Source organism: Olea europaea, chromosome 21 (assembly GCF_002742605.1).
Source record: "Olea europaea var. sylvestris chromosome 21, O_europaea_v1, whole genome shotgun sequence".
NCBI lineage: Eukaryota > Viridiplantae > Streptophyta > Magnoliopsida > Lamiales > Oleaceae > Olea > Olea europaea.
In genome coordinates, this window is record NC_036257.1 from 17,207,414 (window position 1) to 17,227,172 (window position 19,759).

At 36.1% G+C, this 19,759-nt stretch overlaps 1 protein-coding gene across 3 annotated transcripts in view; it reads left to right on the plus strand.

Moving 5' to 3' along the window:
- The first annotated feature begins 15,147 nt into the window (after nucleotides 1–15,147).
- Nucleotides 15,148–19,759, plus strand: part of LOC111370962 (cytochrome P450 CYP72A219-like) — a 16,820-nt gene continuing 12,208 nt past the window's right edge. Inside the window, exons 1-5 of one of the 3 annotated variants that reach the window (XM_022992884.1) lie at nucleotides 15,148–15,520; nucleotides 15,990–16,207; nucleotides 16,305–16,549; nucleotides 16,642–17,023; nucleotides 17,111–17,643. In XM_022992884.1, coding sequence (XP_022848652.1) covers nucleotides 15,247–15,520; nucleotides 15,990–16,207; nucleotides 16,305–16,549; nucleotides 16,642–17,023; nucleotides 17,111–17,536 — 1,545 coding nt within the window. In that variant the 5' untranslated portion in view covers nucleotides 15,148–15,246 and the 3' untranslated portion in view covers nucleotides 17,537–17,643. Of the gene's footprint in view, nucleotides 15,521–15,989; nucleotides 16,208–16,304; nucleotides 16,550–16,641; nucleotides 17,024–17,110; nucleotides 17,644–19,759 lie in introns of those variants that run through there. The other 2 variants (XM_022992885.1, XM_022992886.1) reach the window with 2 other exon arrangements.

Consider the following 19,759-nt stretch of genomic DNA (forward strand, 5'->3'; position numbering starts at 1 on the left):
TTGATAAATTGAAATCGTTTGCCTTGTGGTTATTAATTTCAATAGTTGGCTATTGCATTTGAATAAAACTTATACAATTGGTTTCATCCACTAGCGACTTGTTTTCTTACAAGTTTGAGATAGTTTTTTTGAATTTGGAAAACAAGAGTTGGCTTTTGGTTTAACTGAATTTTAGTTATTTGGAACTAATATTTGGTTTTCAAAAACAAGAGTCATTTTTTTTTTGTTTCATTGAATTGTAATTTCTTGGAACTAAAATTTGGTTTGTTTTCAGAAATAGCAACCGAATCGAACAACATGGATGTGACCCAAAAAGTTCCCGTTGGAAATCAGGCTGTGGGTTCTAATGTGGCTCAAGAGCCAAGCTCCGTTGTGGCTCACACTGTGGCTAGAATGCCAAGTTAAGTTGTGAGCCAAACTGGCCAAATTGTAACTGTTTCGATTAATCATGGAGAAAAATCGGAGAAATTCAATGACATGAATTTCAAAAGGTGGCAGAAAATGCTTTTTTACTTGACCACCTTGAATCTTGAGAGATTCTTGACTGAAACTACTCCAAAGCTTAATGAGGGCGAGGGAGATGTGCAAGCATTGAGTGCACTTGATGCTTGGAAGCATTCGGACTTTCTGTGCCGAAATAATATCATGAACAGCCTAGCAGATGCGCTGTACAATGTGTGTAACACCATGAAAACTGTTAAGGAATTGTGAGAGTCCTTGGACCGAAAATACAAAACTGAGGATGTCGGGGTTAAAAAGTTTATAGTCGACAAATTCCTAGACTATAAGATGGTGGACTCCAAAACTGTTATCAGTCAAGTGCAAGAACTCCAAGTGATCCTTCACGAAATTCATGCCGAAAGAATGATGTTGAGTGAAACTTTTTAGGTGACTGCAATTATAGGAAAATTGCCCACGACGTGGAAAGATTTCAAGAACTATTTGAAACACAAATGAAAAGAAATGAACGTCGAAGAACTCGTTATTAGATTTCGAATCAAAGAAGACAACAAGAGTTCCGAGAAGAAGTGGTTCAATCCTGGTGTGGCCAAAGCCAATGTTGTGGAGCTTGGTCAAAGTAGTAAGAACTACAAAAACAAGTCTGGATCATCCGGTGGCAAAAGAACCAAGCAAGGACCGAAAGTTGGAATTGTCAAAAAGAAATTCCAAGGGAAATGCTTCAATTGTGACAAAGTGGGTCACAAGTCTTCGGAGTGCAGATTACCGAAGAAGAAGAAAGAAGCGAACGTGGTTGACTACATGGCACAGATGTGTCGGAGTTGAATCTCGCAGCAGTCATTTCTGAAGTAAATATGGTGGGTTCAAACCCTAAAGAGTGGTGGATTGATACCGGTGCTACAAGGCATGTGTGCTCTGATAAAGAGATGTTTGATACGTTCGAAGCTGTTGAGAACGTGGAGAAGTTGTTCATAGGAAATTCAGCAACTTCTGAAATCAAGGGTCAAGGAAAAGTGGTTCTGAAGATGATCTCGAGAAAGGAGTTGACTCTCAAAAACGTACTTTATGTGCCGAAAATTCGCAAGAATTTAGTGTTTGGGTCGCTGTTGAATAAGCATGGTTTCCACATTGTTTTTGAGTTAGACAAAGTCATTCTGTCAAAAAGTGAAATGTTAGTCAGAAAATGCTATGTTTCCGACGGTATGTTTAAACTCAATGTAATGGTTGTGAAATAAAAAATGAATAAAGCAAGTTCTTCTGCTTATTTGCTTGAATCTTCCAATTTGTGGCATGATAGACTAGGACACGTTAACTATGATACTTTACGAAGACTAGTTAACTCTAACTGCATACCTAAGTTCAATAACGATTCCAAACAGAAGTGTGAAACTTGTGTTGAAACAAAATTGACAAGATCATCATTTAAATCAATTAAACGGAACACAGAACCACTAGATTTAGTTCACAGTGACGTGTGTGATCTAAAACTTGTACAAACAAGAGGTGGCAACAAGTATTTTATTACTTTTGTCGACGATAGTACAAAATACTGCTATGTATATCTACTTAAAAGTAATGATGAAACTATAGAGAAATTTATTCTCTATAAGAATGAAGTTGAGAATCAACTTAATAAGAAAATTAAGGTGCTGCGAAGTGATCGAGATGGTGAGTATGAAGCACCATTTGCTGAATTCTGTGCATAACACGGAATCATACATGAAACCACCGCCTCTTACTCACCGCAACAAAATGATGTTGTTGAACGGAAAAATTGTACCTTAAAAGAGATGATGAATGCAATGCTCGTAAGTTCTGGGTTACTTCAGAGCATGTGGGGGGAAGCCGTGTTATTAGCAAATTACCTTTTAAATAAGGTGCCCCGAAAGAAATCAGAAAAGACCCCTTATGAGTTATAGAAAGGAAGAATGTCTACCTATAAACATTTGCGAGTGTGGGGGTGTTTTGCTAAAGTGGCTGTTTCACCACCAAAGAAGGTAAGGATAGGCCCGAAAACTATAGACTGTGTCTTCATTGCCTCTGCACATAATAGCAGTGCGTATCGCTTTCTTATGTATGATTAATTCCAGACATACACAAAAACACGATAATGGAATCAAGGAATGCTACATTCTTTGAAAAAGTATTTCCATACAGATCCAAAGAGGAAACAAGCTCCTCTAAGTGAACATATGAGACAATGATTGAAAACAGTCAGAACGAAGAATTAGAAGAGGCGACTGAGGTTAGACGCAGCAAACGGGAAAAGACAGAAAAATCTTATGGTTCTGATTTTTTGACCTATATGCTAGAAAGTGAACCTCAAAGTTATCAAGAAGCAGTGAATTTCTCGGAAGGACCTCAATGGAAAGAAGCCATTGAAAGTGAAATAGATTCCGTACTACAAAATCATACATGGGAGCTAGTGGATCTTCCTCCAGGAAGCAAACACTAGGCTACAAATGGATTTTCAAAAGGAAAATGAAAGCAGATGGAACTATCGAGAAGTATAAGGCCAGATTAGTAATTAAAGGTTACAAACAAAGGGAAGGCCTTGATTACTTTGATACGTATTCTCCGATGACGAGAATAACATCTATTAGGATGATACTTGCGATTGACGCTTTGCGAAATCTTAAAGTATATCAAATGGATGTTAAAACTGTCTTTCTAAATGGAGATTTAGAAGAAGAAATTTACATTGAACAACCTGAGGGGTTTTCGTCACCAGGACAGAAAAAGAAAGTCTGTAAACTGATGAAGTCACTATATGGCTTGAAACAAGCATCAAAACAATGGCATAAAAAACTTGACAATGTCATGATTGAGAGTGGATTTAAAATCAATGAATGTGACAAATGTGTTTACGTCAAATACACTAAAGATAGATATGTCATCTTATGTCTTTACGTTGACGACATGCTTATTGTTGGTAGTGACAATAAGAAGATTGAATCCACTAAAAATATGTTAAACTCGAAATTTGACATGAAAGATATGGGTTTAGCTGGTATTATACTTGGAGTGAAAATATCAAGAACATCAAATGGGCTTATTCTAAGTCAGTCACATTATGTGGACAAAATTTTAGGAAAATTCCATAAGGATGATACTGGCTTGGCTAAAACATCAATAGATACGAGTCAACATCTGTCTAAAACCAGAGGAGAAAGTATCTCTCAAGTAGAATACTCGAGAGTTATCGAAAATCTAATGTATTTAATGAGTTGTACTAGACCAGACATAGCCTACATAGTCAGTAAATTGAGTAGATATATGAATAATTCAGGAGCTGATCACTGGAAAGGAATTGTAAGAGTACTAAGGTATTTAAGATATACTCGTGACTATGAATTACATTATACTAGATATCCAACAATCATTGATGGATACAGTGATGCTAATTGGATATCTAATGTAAAAGACTCAAAATCTACTAGTGGATATGTGTTCACATTGGGTGGTGCTGCCATATCGTGGAAATCCTCTAAACAAACGGTTATAGCCAGATCTACGATGGAATCTGAGTTTATAGCTCTAGATAAATGTGGTGAAGAGGCTGAATGGTTGCGCAACTTCTTAGAGGATATTCCAAGATGGTCAAAACCTGTGCCAGCAATTTGCATATATTGTGACAGTCAATCGACAATAGGAAGGGCACAGAGTAACATATATAATGGTAAGTCTAGACATATACGTCGTAGACACAATACCATAAGACAACTACTCTCAATTGGAGTTGTCACTATTGATTATATAAGGTCAAAAGATAAAATTGCGGATCCGCTAACCAAAGGGTTAAATAGAGAGTTAGTTATGAAATCATCGAAAGGAATGAGACTTAAGCCCTTGAAAGAATATGTCATTACAAAGGAAAACCCAACCTAGTTGACTGGAGATCCCAAGATTTAGGTTAAATGGGAAAACCTAACTGTAAAGATTTGATAAAATCACTGTGGGGGTATTACCTCATGTCCATTCCTATGATGTAACAGTGATGCCCGTAAGGTTGAAGGTTAAGCAATAGGCTTTTAATGATTCTTATGCGTTGTAAATCGAGCCAAGTAATGCGGGTTACTTGTAATAAGAAATCACCTATGTGAGAGAGAAGTGGGGCCGCTTCTAAGAGAATTGTGTGGGGCTCAATTCTTAAGAACTTTCACAGAACCAGGCATATGTTCATGGCCAAAATGAACATAACAATGAGAACTGTATTGTGTTAGGAAAAATCCTATGTGAGGTTTATCATTGTTTACACAAATGACAGAACCGTTCAAGGACATCGTGTGTACTGGTCAGTCAGTAAAGTAAATATGCTTTCACAAGGGAAGGTTCAAAGGGTAACACCTACCTATCCTATGCAGGATTCAACCGCTGAACTTTATCACCAAGTCTTGTGTCTCATGTTTCATGTCTCTCCGAATTTTCATTCATGTGGGGGATTGTTGGAAAAATTTGAGTGAGCGGCTCACTTTTGACACAATTTTCAATGGGACCCATTGGTCCAATGTGGAATATCAAAGTTGATATGTGTTCTCCTCCGCGAGAACATCGATTTCATGTATTTGTGTGCCAAAAATGAAGCTCGGGTGAATGAGAAATTGGAGCTCAAAGTTGGTCATTGGAAGTTGGTTTTGTGGGAAAAAATGCATTTATCCCACGTAGGAAAATCAAGGAAACTTAAGCCACTTTATATATGGCTATGCTTTGGAGATGTGTAATCATGTGTAGCATAGAGGCTCTTTCCACGTGCGCGAGCAGGGAGGTGCAAATCACGAATCGAAATGGCCTTCGGACTTTGAACTTGGGTGCGGGTGCGACCTGCGCACATGAATGTCGGACCGAACAAGGCAAAAACGGCCCCATCGGAGAGCCCACGTTTTGTCAAATTTTTTGGCTTTCTCCAATGACTTTTGAGTTTCTAAACTGCAGAAACTCCCAATGTTTATTGCTAGAACTGAAAAGCTGAAACTCCAATGGTTAATGTCGTAACTCCAGTGACTCCAATGGACAGGACTCAGTCTATATAAGGGACGCTCACTCCAACAATTCAATACACGAACAAAAATTTCTCTCTCTATACGAAAATATTCTTCCAGTTTTTCACGCAGTGTTGTTTTTTCCGGTTCCAATTTCCATACAGTGTAGTTTCTGTTCCCTTCCAGTCACATGCAGTTCGTTGGAGTAGGACCGCAGTGCTCGAATTTTGCTTATTACCGTTGTATCCTGGGAGACAGCTGCTTGAATTGAACCTCCAGCACCTATGGTGAGGAGGCGAAACTGTCTTAAGAAAACTGTGCACGCACATGCCTCGGTTTGAAATCTGCTGCAGTTTGGGTTTTCTTTCTGCATATTTATTTCGTTGCAATTCGTGTAGTTTCTTTGCAGATTTAGTTTATCCTTGCAGTTTCAATTTCCATTTATTTCTGCAGATTCTTTTTCGCATCAGTCTCCATTTATTTCTGCAGATTATTTTCGCATTACTATTTAATTCATGCAGTTTGTAGTTTCATAGTGTGCAGCTTCCTGATTCATCGTTTATAGTTTTAGCTTGCAGTTAACTTATATTTCTGATTTTATGTTGCAAAACATTTTTTTTCCAGTCGGTAGAAAATTCTGAAACGGAATTTTTTTTGATAAATTGAAATCGTTTGCCATGTGGTTATTAATTTCAATAGTCGGCTATTGTATTTGAATAAAACTTATACAATTAGTTTCATCCACTAGTGACTTATTTTCTTACAGCGTTATCGCATATGCAAGTTGTGCATTGGATAGGGGAGAACCCATATTCTATTGATGATCATGTAAACATCGATATTAGGATATGAAAGAATAAAGTAACAAAGTTACTTTCAGAAAGTATTCAAAGTAACAATTAACAAATTGAGAGGGTGATAATTTTCACATGCTCCTGAAATTACTAAAAAACGTCTTAGACAGAGGAGAAATAATGATTTATTATTATTATTTTTTTAGGATAGTAGAGTCATTCAAGTATGAGACAAGATTAATTAAAAAAGGGTGATGTAGAAATCTTGAAAATATATGGAGAACTCTTTAAAACAAGTTCCTCTTGCAGCACAATATTCCACATATATCTCAGATTTCTGTCTTGTTCAAAATTTCAATCCATGAATCTTTTGCCACTCAGTTTCTCTTGTAAACTAGTCTTTATTTGTATACTTCTTTTGAACTCGTTATCAATAAATATTAGGAAAAAATTCATAAATTCTGTATTAAGTATGGAGACTTCAAAAACCAAGTCTTAAATTTATAAAATACAAAAATCAAGTTTATTAGTTAATTAATTTAAAATATTTATTAATGAAATATATTAAGGTCACAATTTTACGATTCATGGTCACAGATACGTACTTAAAGGTCACAGATTTATTTATTGATCATATATCATCAAATTAATTGGTCAAATATCAAAAAAATTACTTTTAAGTCACAGATTTTAGAATTTTTAGGTCACAATTAGATTGTGGATTACAAATTAACAAATTGTTGGTCACATACACTAAAACATCCCACCTCGATCCCCATCGACGACCAATACTGAGGCCACAAATTGTGACCACTGCTAACAATTTGTGACCACCCCTCTCCACTGCCTCCTCCAGTTACACAGTAGACAACACCATCGCCGCCACCACCTCTTGACAAAAACAAACCGACATATGACACATGGCACCAACGAAACAAACCGACACATCGCCTTTAGTACCCTCACCACCAACAATTCAACCACGCCACCGACACTGCCACACCACAACCACAATCCCCACCTAAAAAATCCTCCACCCCAAAACCACGGCTCAGCACTGATGTGCACAGTGCTCAAATCATTGCTCCGATCTAAAAATTGTAGCTTAGATTAGGGCACACCAACAAATCCCATTCAACATCGTGTGACGGTTCTCTCCGATGGTGAGGCTGCTGCGTAGGTGTTTCGACTCTGGCGGTAACATCGCTGCCGACGTCGCTATGTTTAGAGAGGAGAGATTAGGGAGAAAGGAGTGTGCGGTGCTCAAATCATCTGGTCGATCACATCAGGGCATACCAACAAATACACATTCAACGCCGCTACTCATGACAGTTCTCTCTGGTGGTGACGCCGCCACGCAGGTGGTTCAACTTTGACGGTAACACCTCTGTCGTCGGAGACTCTCTTCCAAGGGCGACACTCCTACTGTTAAGTGAGAAGAGTGAAAGAGTGAGGGGAAATAATTTAGGTTTTGTAGTGGTATTAGTGGATAAATTGAATTAATGCCTGATTTTTGCTTAAATAAACCTTGCACCTGAATTTTGAATTAGAAAATTTAAACACCTGCTTTTCTATAATTTCCTCTAAATATTACAAATGAGTCTATGTGCCTAAGTGAGCTTTCTATACGGCCCAAAATAGATACGAAACTCGGAAGAAAGACTAATAAGCATTGATAGCATGAAGCCTCATAAGTAATCTTGAACAAATAAGGCGAGCCAACGTACTTAATAAAAGCATGGAGATTAGAATGGTGAATAAAACTTGAATAGATAACAAATTTAGTTAGTAAACGGCCAATCAATAACTGCCATGTGTCATCAACAAAAAAGATTGATTTACCCCGGAGGCCTTGTTAGAAATGTATAAATATGCATAGCCAGGGACCAAAAAAGGCATGCAAATTTTAGTAGCTTTCTCCTAAATAGCCACATCTCCTCTTGCACTTGTTTGAGCATTAGATTAGAGAGTCTGGAAAGGAAAAACCCAGGTTAGATGAGAGAATTTGTTGATTAATTTTTACGGTCAACACTCATCGAGAAATAGAAAGAAACTGCTTGAAGGTTATTGGAGACATTTGTCTATATTGGTTGAATTCTTAGTTATCCGCCTTTATCTTCTCCTTTAGAACTTGGGATTAGTTTGTGTGCTAGTTTTTCTTTTCAAAATTGTCTTTTGTGGATATTATTGAAAAGGGAAACCAAGCTAGTAATAGTATAAGCCAGGAAATGATACAAAGTTGTGCCAACAAAGTCATAATTGAATCATATTCTGAGGGCATTGTGAATAAAAGTTTGGCTGAAAATTGAGACATTAGAAAGGATAAACAGATCGTAGGGGATGACGACATGGAGAGTTCTCAGGTAACGGCTGGTACATGTGCTGGGAAACTGAACAAGGCTGCAGGAATTTTGACAGATGTGGCACAGGCGGGAGAATTTGTGGTAGGAGGTAAAGGCAGGGCGGAAGATACATAGATTGATGGATATGTTGGTGAAGTAAATAAGGATGTGTAAGGTACAATACCTGGAAGATGAACAGGTGGGGTGAAATGAATTACTGCTTGATCACGCGATTGTGAAGTGAGATGTAGAGGCTATACAATATGCTCTTGTGATGGATGTGTTGGAGAGCATAGCTGACAGAGTGATCAGAGAAGATGAAATGAGGCTATATGATCAAAATAATTCTCAAGGAGGTTATTAATAAGACTGGATCAGAAATGGTAGTTAGGACACGAGAAGAACACACAGTTAATGCCTTGTCTCAAACTGAAAACAGCACACATCTCAAGAGATATGTGAGGAGGAATCAGGATATTTGAGGAAGCTGAAACATCCAGACCTGACTATGTCTGATGGTGATCCAGGTAATGAATTAGAAGTGCCTGCTATTGTTACATATGAAACTGACCCAGAAATATTAGCTCCATTGAAAAAGAAAAATGGGAGGTAACAGGAAGAAGGTGGTCTTGGGAATAAATTTTTTTTAATATGATGAATGTTATTATTTGGAATGCTAGAGGGGTTTTTTCATCAAAGAGTCGTTTAATGCAGTTAAATAGACAATATAAGCTTTCCATCCTGGGAAATTTGGAGACATTTTTTATCTCTGGAAAAAAATTGGTCGTTAGGCAAGGAAATTATTTTGAAAACTTTTGCTCTAATATTGATTATGGTGGTAAAATATGGCTTTTTTGGGCTTGCGATATAGAATTTGATCAGAATCAGGAGTCATCTCAAATTCTGTCTGGATGGTTTCTAGCGATGGACTTCGTGTTCTTGGCTCCTTTGTATATGCTAATTCTCTTCAAGTTCATATGAGAAAGCTTTGGGACCAGTTACGTGATTTGGACTGTGGTGCGGATACTTTGTTTGTTGGGGGTGATTTTAATATATTGCGGTCTGATGAAGAATGGGTAGGGGGTTTGTTGCCCTCTACAAGTGGAAAGCTGGAATTTAATAATGTTATTCATGATGTGGGTTTGATGGATATTCCTTTTGATGGTCCAAGTTGTCGTGGTGTAATGGCAGTCAAACACTTTGTCGTATATGGGCAAGGTTGGATAGGGGTTCTGGTTAACGAATCATTTAGAAATCAGGTCTAAGAGATTTCTTTGGCTTATTTGGATAGAACCTCATCTGATCATTGTCCCATGCTGGAGGAGAGTTACATGGGTCTAAGCCTTTTCTTTTTTCTTAGTATGTAGTGCACGCATGAGAGTTTTTTTGCCATTGGTCAAGCAGGTGTGGAAAATGAAAGTTGATGGCTCTCATATGGTAAAGATTTCTAGGAAGTTACAACCTTTAAAAATTTCATTGCGTCAATGGAATGTAGAGGTGTTCGGAAAAGTCCAACAAGAATTGAGTTATATGGAGGATAACTTGATCTATCTTGAACATGCTCTTGTTAAACATAAGTCACAAAAGATGGCTTGAAAGGTAGGAGATCTTTTGGAAACGAAAATCTCGTATTAAATGGTTGATGGAGGGATGCTAACACTAAGTTTTTCCATGCTAGTGTTAGAAATAAAATAAAAAGTCTGAGGACTGATCACATGAGTTGGCATTGCAATCTACAGATAAAGTGCAAGGAGGAATTCAATTTTTTAAATCATTGCTATCTGTCTCTCCCGTTAGTGTGGCAAATTTGGAAATGGAACTTTTACAACCAGCTATTACAGCAACAGATAATGTCTCTCTGTGCAAAACGCCTGGGTTGGAAGAGGTTAAAGAGGCTCTATGGTCCATTCTTAGTATAGTAGTCCAGCCTGCTGGTTTTAGTGCCAGTTTTTTTGTTCATGCTTGGGACATCATCAAAGAGGATCAGTTGGAAGTGGCAAAAGAATTTTTTGGCGAAATCCCATTGACTACGGCTCTGGGTGCTACTAACATTGTCCTCATTCCTAAGGTGGAAGCCCCTAGCAGTTTAGCTCAGTTTAGGCCCTTCAATTTGTGCTCAATGATTTATAAGGTGTTGTCAAAGATTATGGTCGCTAGATTAGCTCCCCTACTTATCATTTCATGGGAACAAGCGGCTTTTGTTCGTGGAAGATGTATCTTTGATAATATCTCTATAGCTCAGGATATGGTGCATGGTTTACACAAAAAGGTAAGAGGTGGTAATATACTGATGAAGGTTGATATGGCAAAAGCCTATGACAGGGTTGCAACTAATGTTTGATTTTTGTAGAATGAGAAGTCTTTTCCTTTGTTTAGAGCTGATACTATAATGCTGAAGTGTAATGCATATTTTTTTGTCAGACACTCTTCATCTTGCTAATGCTAAAATGACTTCACGTTCGATTATTTCCTTTACCGTATTTCTCATCTATCATCTAGTCTTGGTTAGCTCTGAGTCAACTGAAGTACATGCTGCATCATTTACTAATTGCTCAACCTTTAGAATCACCCTTCTTGGAGGAACTTTTTAGTCCAAAATATGCTTATTGTTTGTGAAAACTATATCTTTACCATCTTTATTATTGGAAGACAGTGGAGTTATCGGTTCTAGTACTATAGGATTCCCTCTGGTTGTTTTGTCCGATAATAGTAATAATCCATTCAGGATCGATGCAACCTAGAAACTCACATCAGATTGCAATTAAGCTCCTGTTTGATTCCCATTAAATTAAATTACATTACATTCCATTTTTCTCTCTCCTATTTTCAACCACACAATCTTCCATAAAATAATATTACACGTAAATCGAAAACTTTTCATTCTTTTTCAACCATTCATTTTTCTAAAAAATACTATTTCCCCCATTTTCATGTTCAAGTAATGGGGGTCAAATAGGGGCTAAAAAAGGTTGATGTACATTGGCATGGTTAACGAATAGTGCAGGAACATTGTTGTAGGCTTAAATATGACAGAAAGTGTTGACCTTGCTCTCTTCAATTAAATAACTCAGATGTTTTGCAATCTTTTGATCATTGCAAAACATCAGGACAAAAGCTGTTAGTGTTTCAAGAAAGCATAAGTGTTATACCTTAGGTCTAATCAACTTTGAACAAAAGCACTTTTAATAAATACTTGATGCAATTTAATATTCAATTAAATTAAATAATAGAGTTCATAAATTCAAATTTTTGTAATTGGTTAATTACTAAGAGTTGAGATTGTGAGATATAATATATGATTGAATTTTAAATTATATGTGGTCATAAATAATAATGAGATAAAGATATCTTTATTACGAATAAACTATCACATGTGACATTTTTTAGTTGTAAAGTAAGTAGCTGATCTCACAAGCTAAAGTGACACTTAAATGAACAAGTGAATGTTTTGTTATAGAACAAAACCTTGGAGACCCCCTGCGAGATTCCTCATGGATAACTATTTAAGTGTTGGTAGTTAATCTCTAACGTTCCGTAGTAAAATTTGTCATTTGACTTGAGGTTATCATAGTGCCTTAGATTCGTCACACTTAATTAGTAAAAGATTATAATTTACATTTCATCCAGTTAAGTTGATAACGAAATCCTTGGCCAATGTGTACTCATAAGTCGAAAATGAGTTTTCGACTTACATTGACTTAATAATGAAATGAATTATATGATCAATAATTGACACTGACACGTATTTATATCTCGTAATTGATTGAATCATATTGACGAAAGGATTATAGTTTTATGGTAAATGAACAAGTTTGATTTGTCATATTACGTGACATTCGATTTTGATTAAATCAAAATAATAATTCACGTCGTTAGATAACGTGATTAGAACCTATTGGGTTACACACTAAAGGAGAACTAGAATAATGAGATTGGCCAATTAATTAATTAAGTGCTGGATAATTAATTTATTGAGTTGCTTATTAATAAACATGAATGAATGAATTAATTAATTAATTCATGCACAAGATCTAATTAATTAGATTAATTAAATATTGGATCGGGTTAAGCACGTTTGAACTTATATTAATAGGCCGATAGGATTTGAAAAACTATAGAGAAAATTCATATTCTTGCTAACACAAGAAAAGTAAAAAACCTAGTTTTCTCAATCTTATTCTCTGCGTGAATTTTCATTGAAAGCTGGATAATTAGATAGCTGTAGATTACACATCGTGATTGTTTGAGTTCAAGAAAAGTAAAGAAGTTCGTAGAATTCAATAAAGATATAATTTCTATCACAGTTTTTTGTTGGAAAAAATGAGTAAATGGCTCACTTTTGGCATAATTTTCGGTGGGACTCATTGGTCCAATTTGGAAGATCAAAGTTGATTCGTGTTCTCCTTCGTGAGAGCATCAAAATCATATATTTATTTGCCAAAAATGAAATTTGGGTGAATAAGAAATTGGAGCTCAAAGATGACCATTGGAAAATGATTATGTGGAAAAAAATTGAAGTTAGTCCCACATAGGAAAAATATGAAAGTAAGAACCACTTTAAATATAGCTATAAATTGGAAAGATGTAATCATGTGTGGCATAGAGGCTCTCTCCATGTGCGTACAGGGGGTGCAAATTTCGGACCGAAATTGCCTTCAGATCTTGAACTTGTGCACGGGCACGACCTGCGTATACGAATGTTGAACCGAATGGAGCAAAAATTGGCCTCTTTGGAGAGCCCACGTTCTGCAATTTTTTTTTTGCTTTCTCCACTGATTTTTGAGTTTTTAAAACTTCCAAAACTCCCAAAAATTGAAGTGACTCCAATGTTAATTGCCATAGATTTAATGACAGATTTATGCTATATTAAATTTCAAGTTTTCAACAACTAAACATATGAAAAATCTCACCAGAAAACACGTGAAATTCTCTTTGCATGAAAAATTCCCAAATTTTGTCGTCATCTTCTTTCTGTCCAGTGAAGTTGTCGTGGTGGTGATATTGTTCAGACGACAAATCGGTTCGTCGGAGTAGTTTCTGTAGTGTTCAGATTCTGCTGATTTTGCTATTGTATCCTGGAAAACAGACGTTCAGACTAGACTTCAAGCACTTACGGTGAGGGGGCGAATCTATTTTAAGGAAACTGCGATTACACAAACCTCGAGTTAAAAGTCTATTTTCAGATTTATATGCTTTCCAGTTTAAATCTCTGTGCATTTCTTTATTTGCAGATTTATATGCTTTCCAGATTTATTTAACTTTCAGTTTAAATCTCTATTTTCTGGAATTTATATTACTTTTGTGTTTCTGCAAATAATATAATTGTTGTACTTATTCAAGTAGTTTAGTTCGTTTTAATTCTCACAATTTAGACAATATTTTGTATATACGAACAGGGATATGAAATCGTGTTTATGGAAATTCAAATTATGTGTTATTTAAATTATTTTATGAAAACAAATAGTTTGTCTAAAACTTGTGTTGTTTAAGTTATCACAAAATTTCTGCAAATTCTGTTGTTATGTCATTGCCAAATACGGTAAGCTGCTTGGCATATACGGTAAGTTATCAAATACGGTGAGCTGCCTGACATATACAGTAAGCTGCCATATAAGGTGAATTGAACTGCCAAATACGGTAAGCAATTGCTTAATACGATAAACGTGAATCCGGTGTAAATCACATATATTGTATATGAGAACCGATTTTACTCCATGCACTAGCAATTAAATTTACCACCATTTTTATCTAAACACAAAGCAGATCCTGGGTGAGAATTGAAATTTTGTTTAAATTTTACAGTGCATGATTAAGTAAATTCCCGACATAAAGTTGAAGTTTATAGCATTGGCAAGTATTCTGATTTTGGAAATTGTGTGGCAGGAAAAATTTTGAGCAATCTCGAACGGATGAAGGAAGGCATTTGTTGAGTCTGGCTGGATGTAGTTGACAACTACAATGAAGTTATGCAGTCTAATGGAGCTGAAGTTGTTATGTAGGTTGCTGCTTGGTGTTTGCAAAGTGATTACACCAACAGGCCATCAATGTTAATGGTGGTGTAAAGTGTTGGAGAGTGCTAAAGAAGTTGAAAAGACCTGGATTATGATTTCATAAATCCAAAGAATTTGACCCAAAAAAAAAAGAAAAAAAAGGAAGAAATGAAATTGCTACGAACGAGTAAAATGTTTGAAAGATGTGAGACCATTTCGAAAAAATTTGAAGTTTAGTGACCAAGTAGTTAGTCAACTTAAGTGACCACCGAAGGAAGGGACAACAATGACAGGGGAGAAGGCTGTCACTCCTCAGAATTAATTGGTCGAAGTTCGGACACTTAAGTCACCATAAAAAATAAAAAATAAAACAATGGCAGGTGGGAAGGAGAAGATAAGTTTTAATGGAATTTTTTATTAACTTATAATATTTTGGTGTTTAAAAGGGTCTTTTTACAAACTACAAAATTTTAGAATTAATTCCCTTTCAATTTGACAAAAAATATTTTCCAGAAAATTTGCGTCACCAGTTTTTGTCACTTTGTTTTGATCACCATCATGTATATGGTTGAAATCAAATTAAATTTATTTAATTTTCTACATCGTACGCAGCAATTTTCTTATTAAAACTCCCTTATCTCTCCCCATCCTCTGTCTCTCACACACAAACACACACTAAGATATGGAGATATTGCAGAACTCAGTTGCAGTATGTTGTGCAGTTATTTTCTTGATTTATGCATGGAAAATCTTGAACTGGGTTTGGTTTAGGCCAAAGAAGCTTGAGAGATGCCTCAGACAGCAGGGTTTCACTGGAAACCCGTATAAATTGTTGTTTGGAGACTTCAAAGAGATGATGAAGATGGCAAATGAAGCTAAGTCGAAGCCCATCGATTTCTCTAATGATATTATGCCCAGAGTAATGCCCTTCATCCACAAAGCTGTCAAGAACTACGGTATGATTGAAAAATAAATCCTAATTTTGCTAAATTATTGTATAAATTACAGTATTTATAATGAAATAAGCTACTATAAAATCGTGATTTTGTAGTTCAGTCTTTGTACATGTAACTTCAAAAATAAAATAAAGTTCTGTTTTTACTGCTTATAACTTGTAATTAAGCTGTGTAATAAATTTCATTTATATGTATAATGTTAAATTTCTTGAAAAACGGAAAAGGAATTATATTTTGAAAATTGTATGTTGATGATTTTAGTTTCGAGTCATGAATCACAGGATCAAGTCATGTCTGTATTTTATATTAATTGGGTACTGCCTAATCCTCTGCAATATAGTAGAAGGCGCCGTGCTTCAATTTTTTTTTTTTTTTTTTCCCTTTTTGAATTTTTGGAAGGGGGGTTCTATTTTTATTTCTTATAGAATCGAAGATTTGTGCATATTACATTGAGGTCTGTAACTTGCAGGTGAGAATTCCTTTTTATGGTTTGGGCCGAGACCTGCAGCACTTATCACGAACCCGGTGATTATAAGAGAGATTTTGTCAAAAAGTTATATTTTTCAGAAGCCGCCTTCTCCTCCAGTAGCTAAATTGCTCGTACAAGGACTAGCTACCTATGAAACAGATAAATGGGCTAAGCATAGAAGATTGATCAATCCTGCTTTTCACCTTGAGAAGCTAAAGGTAACTCTTGCGCTTGATCTCAATTTGTGATCTTTGTGCCAAATCCTCTCATCTCAGTACACTGATTCGATGTACATTTATCTATTGTGTTGTACAGCACATGTTACCATCATTTTACTTGAGTTGCTGTGAGATGTTGGGCAAATGGGACAAGATTGTACCTAGTGAAAGATCAAGTGAATTAGACGTGAGTCCTTACATTCAAACTTTGACAAGTGACGCGATTTCACGCACTGCATTTGGCAGTAACTACGAAGAAGGAAGAAAGATATTTGAACTACAAACAGAACAAGCAGAGCTTATCACACAAGCAAGAAATTCTTTTATAATCCCGGGATGGAGGTTCAATTACTTTTTTCTTCGTTAATTCCTTCTGTTTGTAATTCATAATACAATAAAAGACAGTTCATGACTTATTTTTACTTTACGCATAGGTTTTTGCCGACTAAAGCCAATAGAAGAATGAAGGAAATTGCAAAGGAAGTCGAATCATCAGTACTAGGCATAATTAGAAAAAGAATAGAGGCAATAGAGGCAGGTGAAGCTAGTTCTGATGATTTATTAGGTATATTGTTAGAATCGAATTTCAAGGAAATCCATCAATATGGGAGCAAGCATGGGATTACATTAAAGGAGGTCACTGAAGAGTGCAAACTTTTCTATCTTGCCGGGCAGGAGACAACCTCGTCCTTGCTGGTTTGGACGATGATTTTATTGAGTAAGAATATGGATTGGCAAGTCCGTGCAAGAGACGAGATCTTACAAGTTTTTGGAAAAGGAAAACCAGATTTTGATGAGTTAAATCGCCTGAGAATAGTAAGTAATTCTCATTTATTTACTCATTAGTTCTCTTATATTCTTGCAGTTCTATATTATGTTATCCATTTCAACATTTTTTTGTAGGTAACAATGATTTTCCACGAGGTTCTAAGATTATACCCGCCTGCATTAATGCTCACTCGAATAACTCACAAGGCTGCCAAATTTGAAAACATATTCCTTCCGGCTGGTGTGCTGCTCTTACTGCCAGCAATTTCATTGCACCACGACTCCAAAATATGGGGCGATGATGCAAAGGAATTCAACCCAGAGAGGTTCAACGAAGGAGTCTTAAAGGCAACAAAGGATCAGTTCTCGTATTTTCCCTTTGGTTGGGGACCTCGTATATGCATTGGCCAGAATTTCGCAATGTTAGAAGCGAAGATGGCACTCGCGATGATTTTACAGAATTATTCTTTCGAGCTTTCTATATCTTATGTGCATGCTCCTTACACTGTTTTAACACTTCAACCTCAGCACGGCGCACAGTTAATCCTCCACAAACTATAGGCATCAAAATTTCGGGTTTTAATTATGGTTTTTACATATATGTTACTTAGAATGTTGTATTTAAATTTTTGTTGAAATAAAAATATATAGTAATTGTTAGAATATGATTGGACATCTCTTAGATTTAAGTTTCGCCACTGTGCATTTATGAAAATTGTACAATTATAAGGTATTGCAAAACATGATTAGATTAGTATAGAACTCTAGCTTCTATCAGGACAGAAAATGGCAGCAAGGTATGCCAGTCTTTTTCTTTCAATTAGCTTAAGAATTTGCTCGAGCCAACGCAGTATGTTCAGGTGGTGGTTTGGTAATCACCTAAAGGAACCAATTTGTCAAACATGTTAATGGTCGAACACCATTACAGTTAGTTTTGTAGGTTAAGGACGAATAACTGTTGCTACAAGTTAGAGATTTAAATGTGCAATTTTTGCAATTATATTATAAATTTATAAATGTGTCATTGCTGACTTCCTACTATTTCTTACATAATGAGAATTGATTCCTATAGTCAATGTCACATTAGGTCAAAGATCAACCCAAGAACCAAGCTTCAAAAGACAAAATTTACCTTGTTGGAAGAGCTCAACCCAGTCTTAAAGAACGTTGATCAGACAAGCATAGTATAAGGATTGACCTAGAACCCAGCCTTGGTGGAGCAAGGGACTATTTCATTGTCAAGCACCATCACCATTATTGGAACTAGCATAGTTCACACCACACCAATGCAAGCTCTTCTATGTTGCAGAAAAGGAGATCACTTCTGTGTTACTTGTTCAGAAATTGGTTCCACTGAGTTCACATTCAGACTGGCAGATGCAAGTAAGAGAAGGGGTCTCGCAAGTATTTGAGAGTGAAAAAAATAGACACAAATTAAATCACCTGAAAATCGTAAATAACTTCCGTTTATGCATAACAGGCATTAGAAAGAAGTTTGACTTACAAACTCATTTGTTTTTGTATCTCGAACCCTGCTTATAACTTTACGAGATCTTTATGACAGATTTCCATGAGTTTGCACGAGCATGGTTGACTAGTAATAGGATACGATAGTAAACGATACAAAGTTGTGCCAACAAAGTTATAATTGAATCATATTTGACTGCATCTAAAGTTTGATTTTTGAGCAATGGGAAGTCTTCTCTTTTGTTTAGAGCTGTTACCATAATGCTGAAGCGTTATGCAGATTTTCTTTGGACTCACTCTTCATCTTCCTAATGCTAAAATTACTTCACGTTCAAAAATTTCCTTTACCATATTTCTCATCTATCATGTAGTCTTGGTGATCGAGCTGTGAGTCATCTGATTATCCAACCATAGACCTTTCTAGTCCCTGGACTGAATTCTGAAGTCTACGCTGCATCATTTACCGATGGTTCGACCGGCAGAATCACCCTTCTCAGAGGAACTTTTCTTACAAAATATGCCAGTGGTATGTGACTGGAGGTATCAGTTCTAGTACAATAGGATTCCCTCTGGTTGTCTTGTCCGATAATAGTAACAATCCATTCAGGATCAATGCAACCAAGAAACTCACATCAGATTGTAATTAAAAAATTTTCAGGTAACTTGCATGGTCTACAAACACTGAAGGAACGTCTGTTGTAGGCTTAAATATGACAGAAAGTGAGAGCTGTGTTCTCTTCGATTAAACAACTCAGATGTTTTGCAATCCTTTGATCATCGGACTTGACACTTCGGTTCCCGGCAGAAATTAGCATCAGGACTGTTAGCTAGGGTTTCAAGAAAGTTGAAGCTTATAGCGTTGGCTACTACTGTGATTCTGGAAATTCTGTGGCTGGAAAACTTTTGAGCAATCTCGATCGGATGAGGGAAGGCATTTGCTGAGTCTGGATGGATGTAGTTGACAAGTACTGTGAAGATATACATTGTAATGGAGCTCAAGTTGTTCTGCAGGTTGCTGCTTGGTGTTTGCAAAGTGATTACACCAACAGGCCATCAATTTTAATTTTCAGATTCATTGTAAAATTTAATCTCATTATTATATTTGTAACTTATATTTAATTTGATTAATTTTCATTGTAAGAGTGTTGAATTTTCTACTATAAAAAGGACTGGATTTTCCATTGTTCTACACACACCAAAAACAATCACTTGAAAAATACTCTCAGTCATTTAATACTACTCTCTATTTCTTTCATATTATCTTCTTCTATAAACTTTGGCAATAGATAAGGGGTTGTTCTTTCTCTCCTTGTGCTC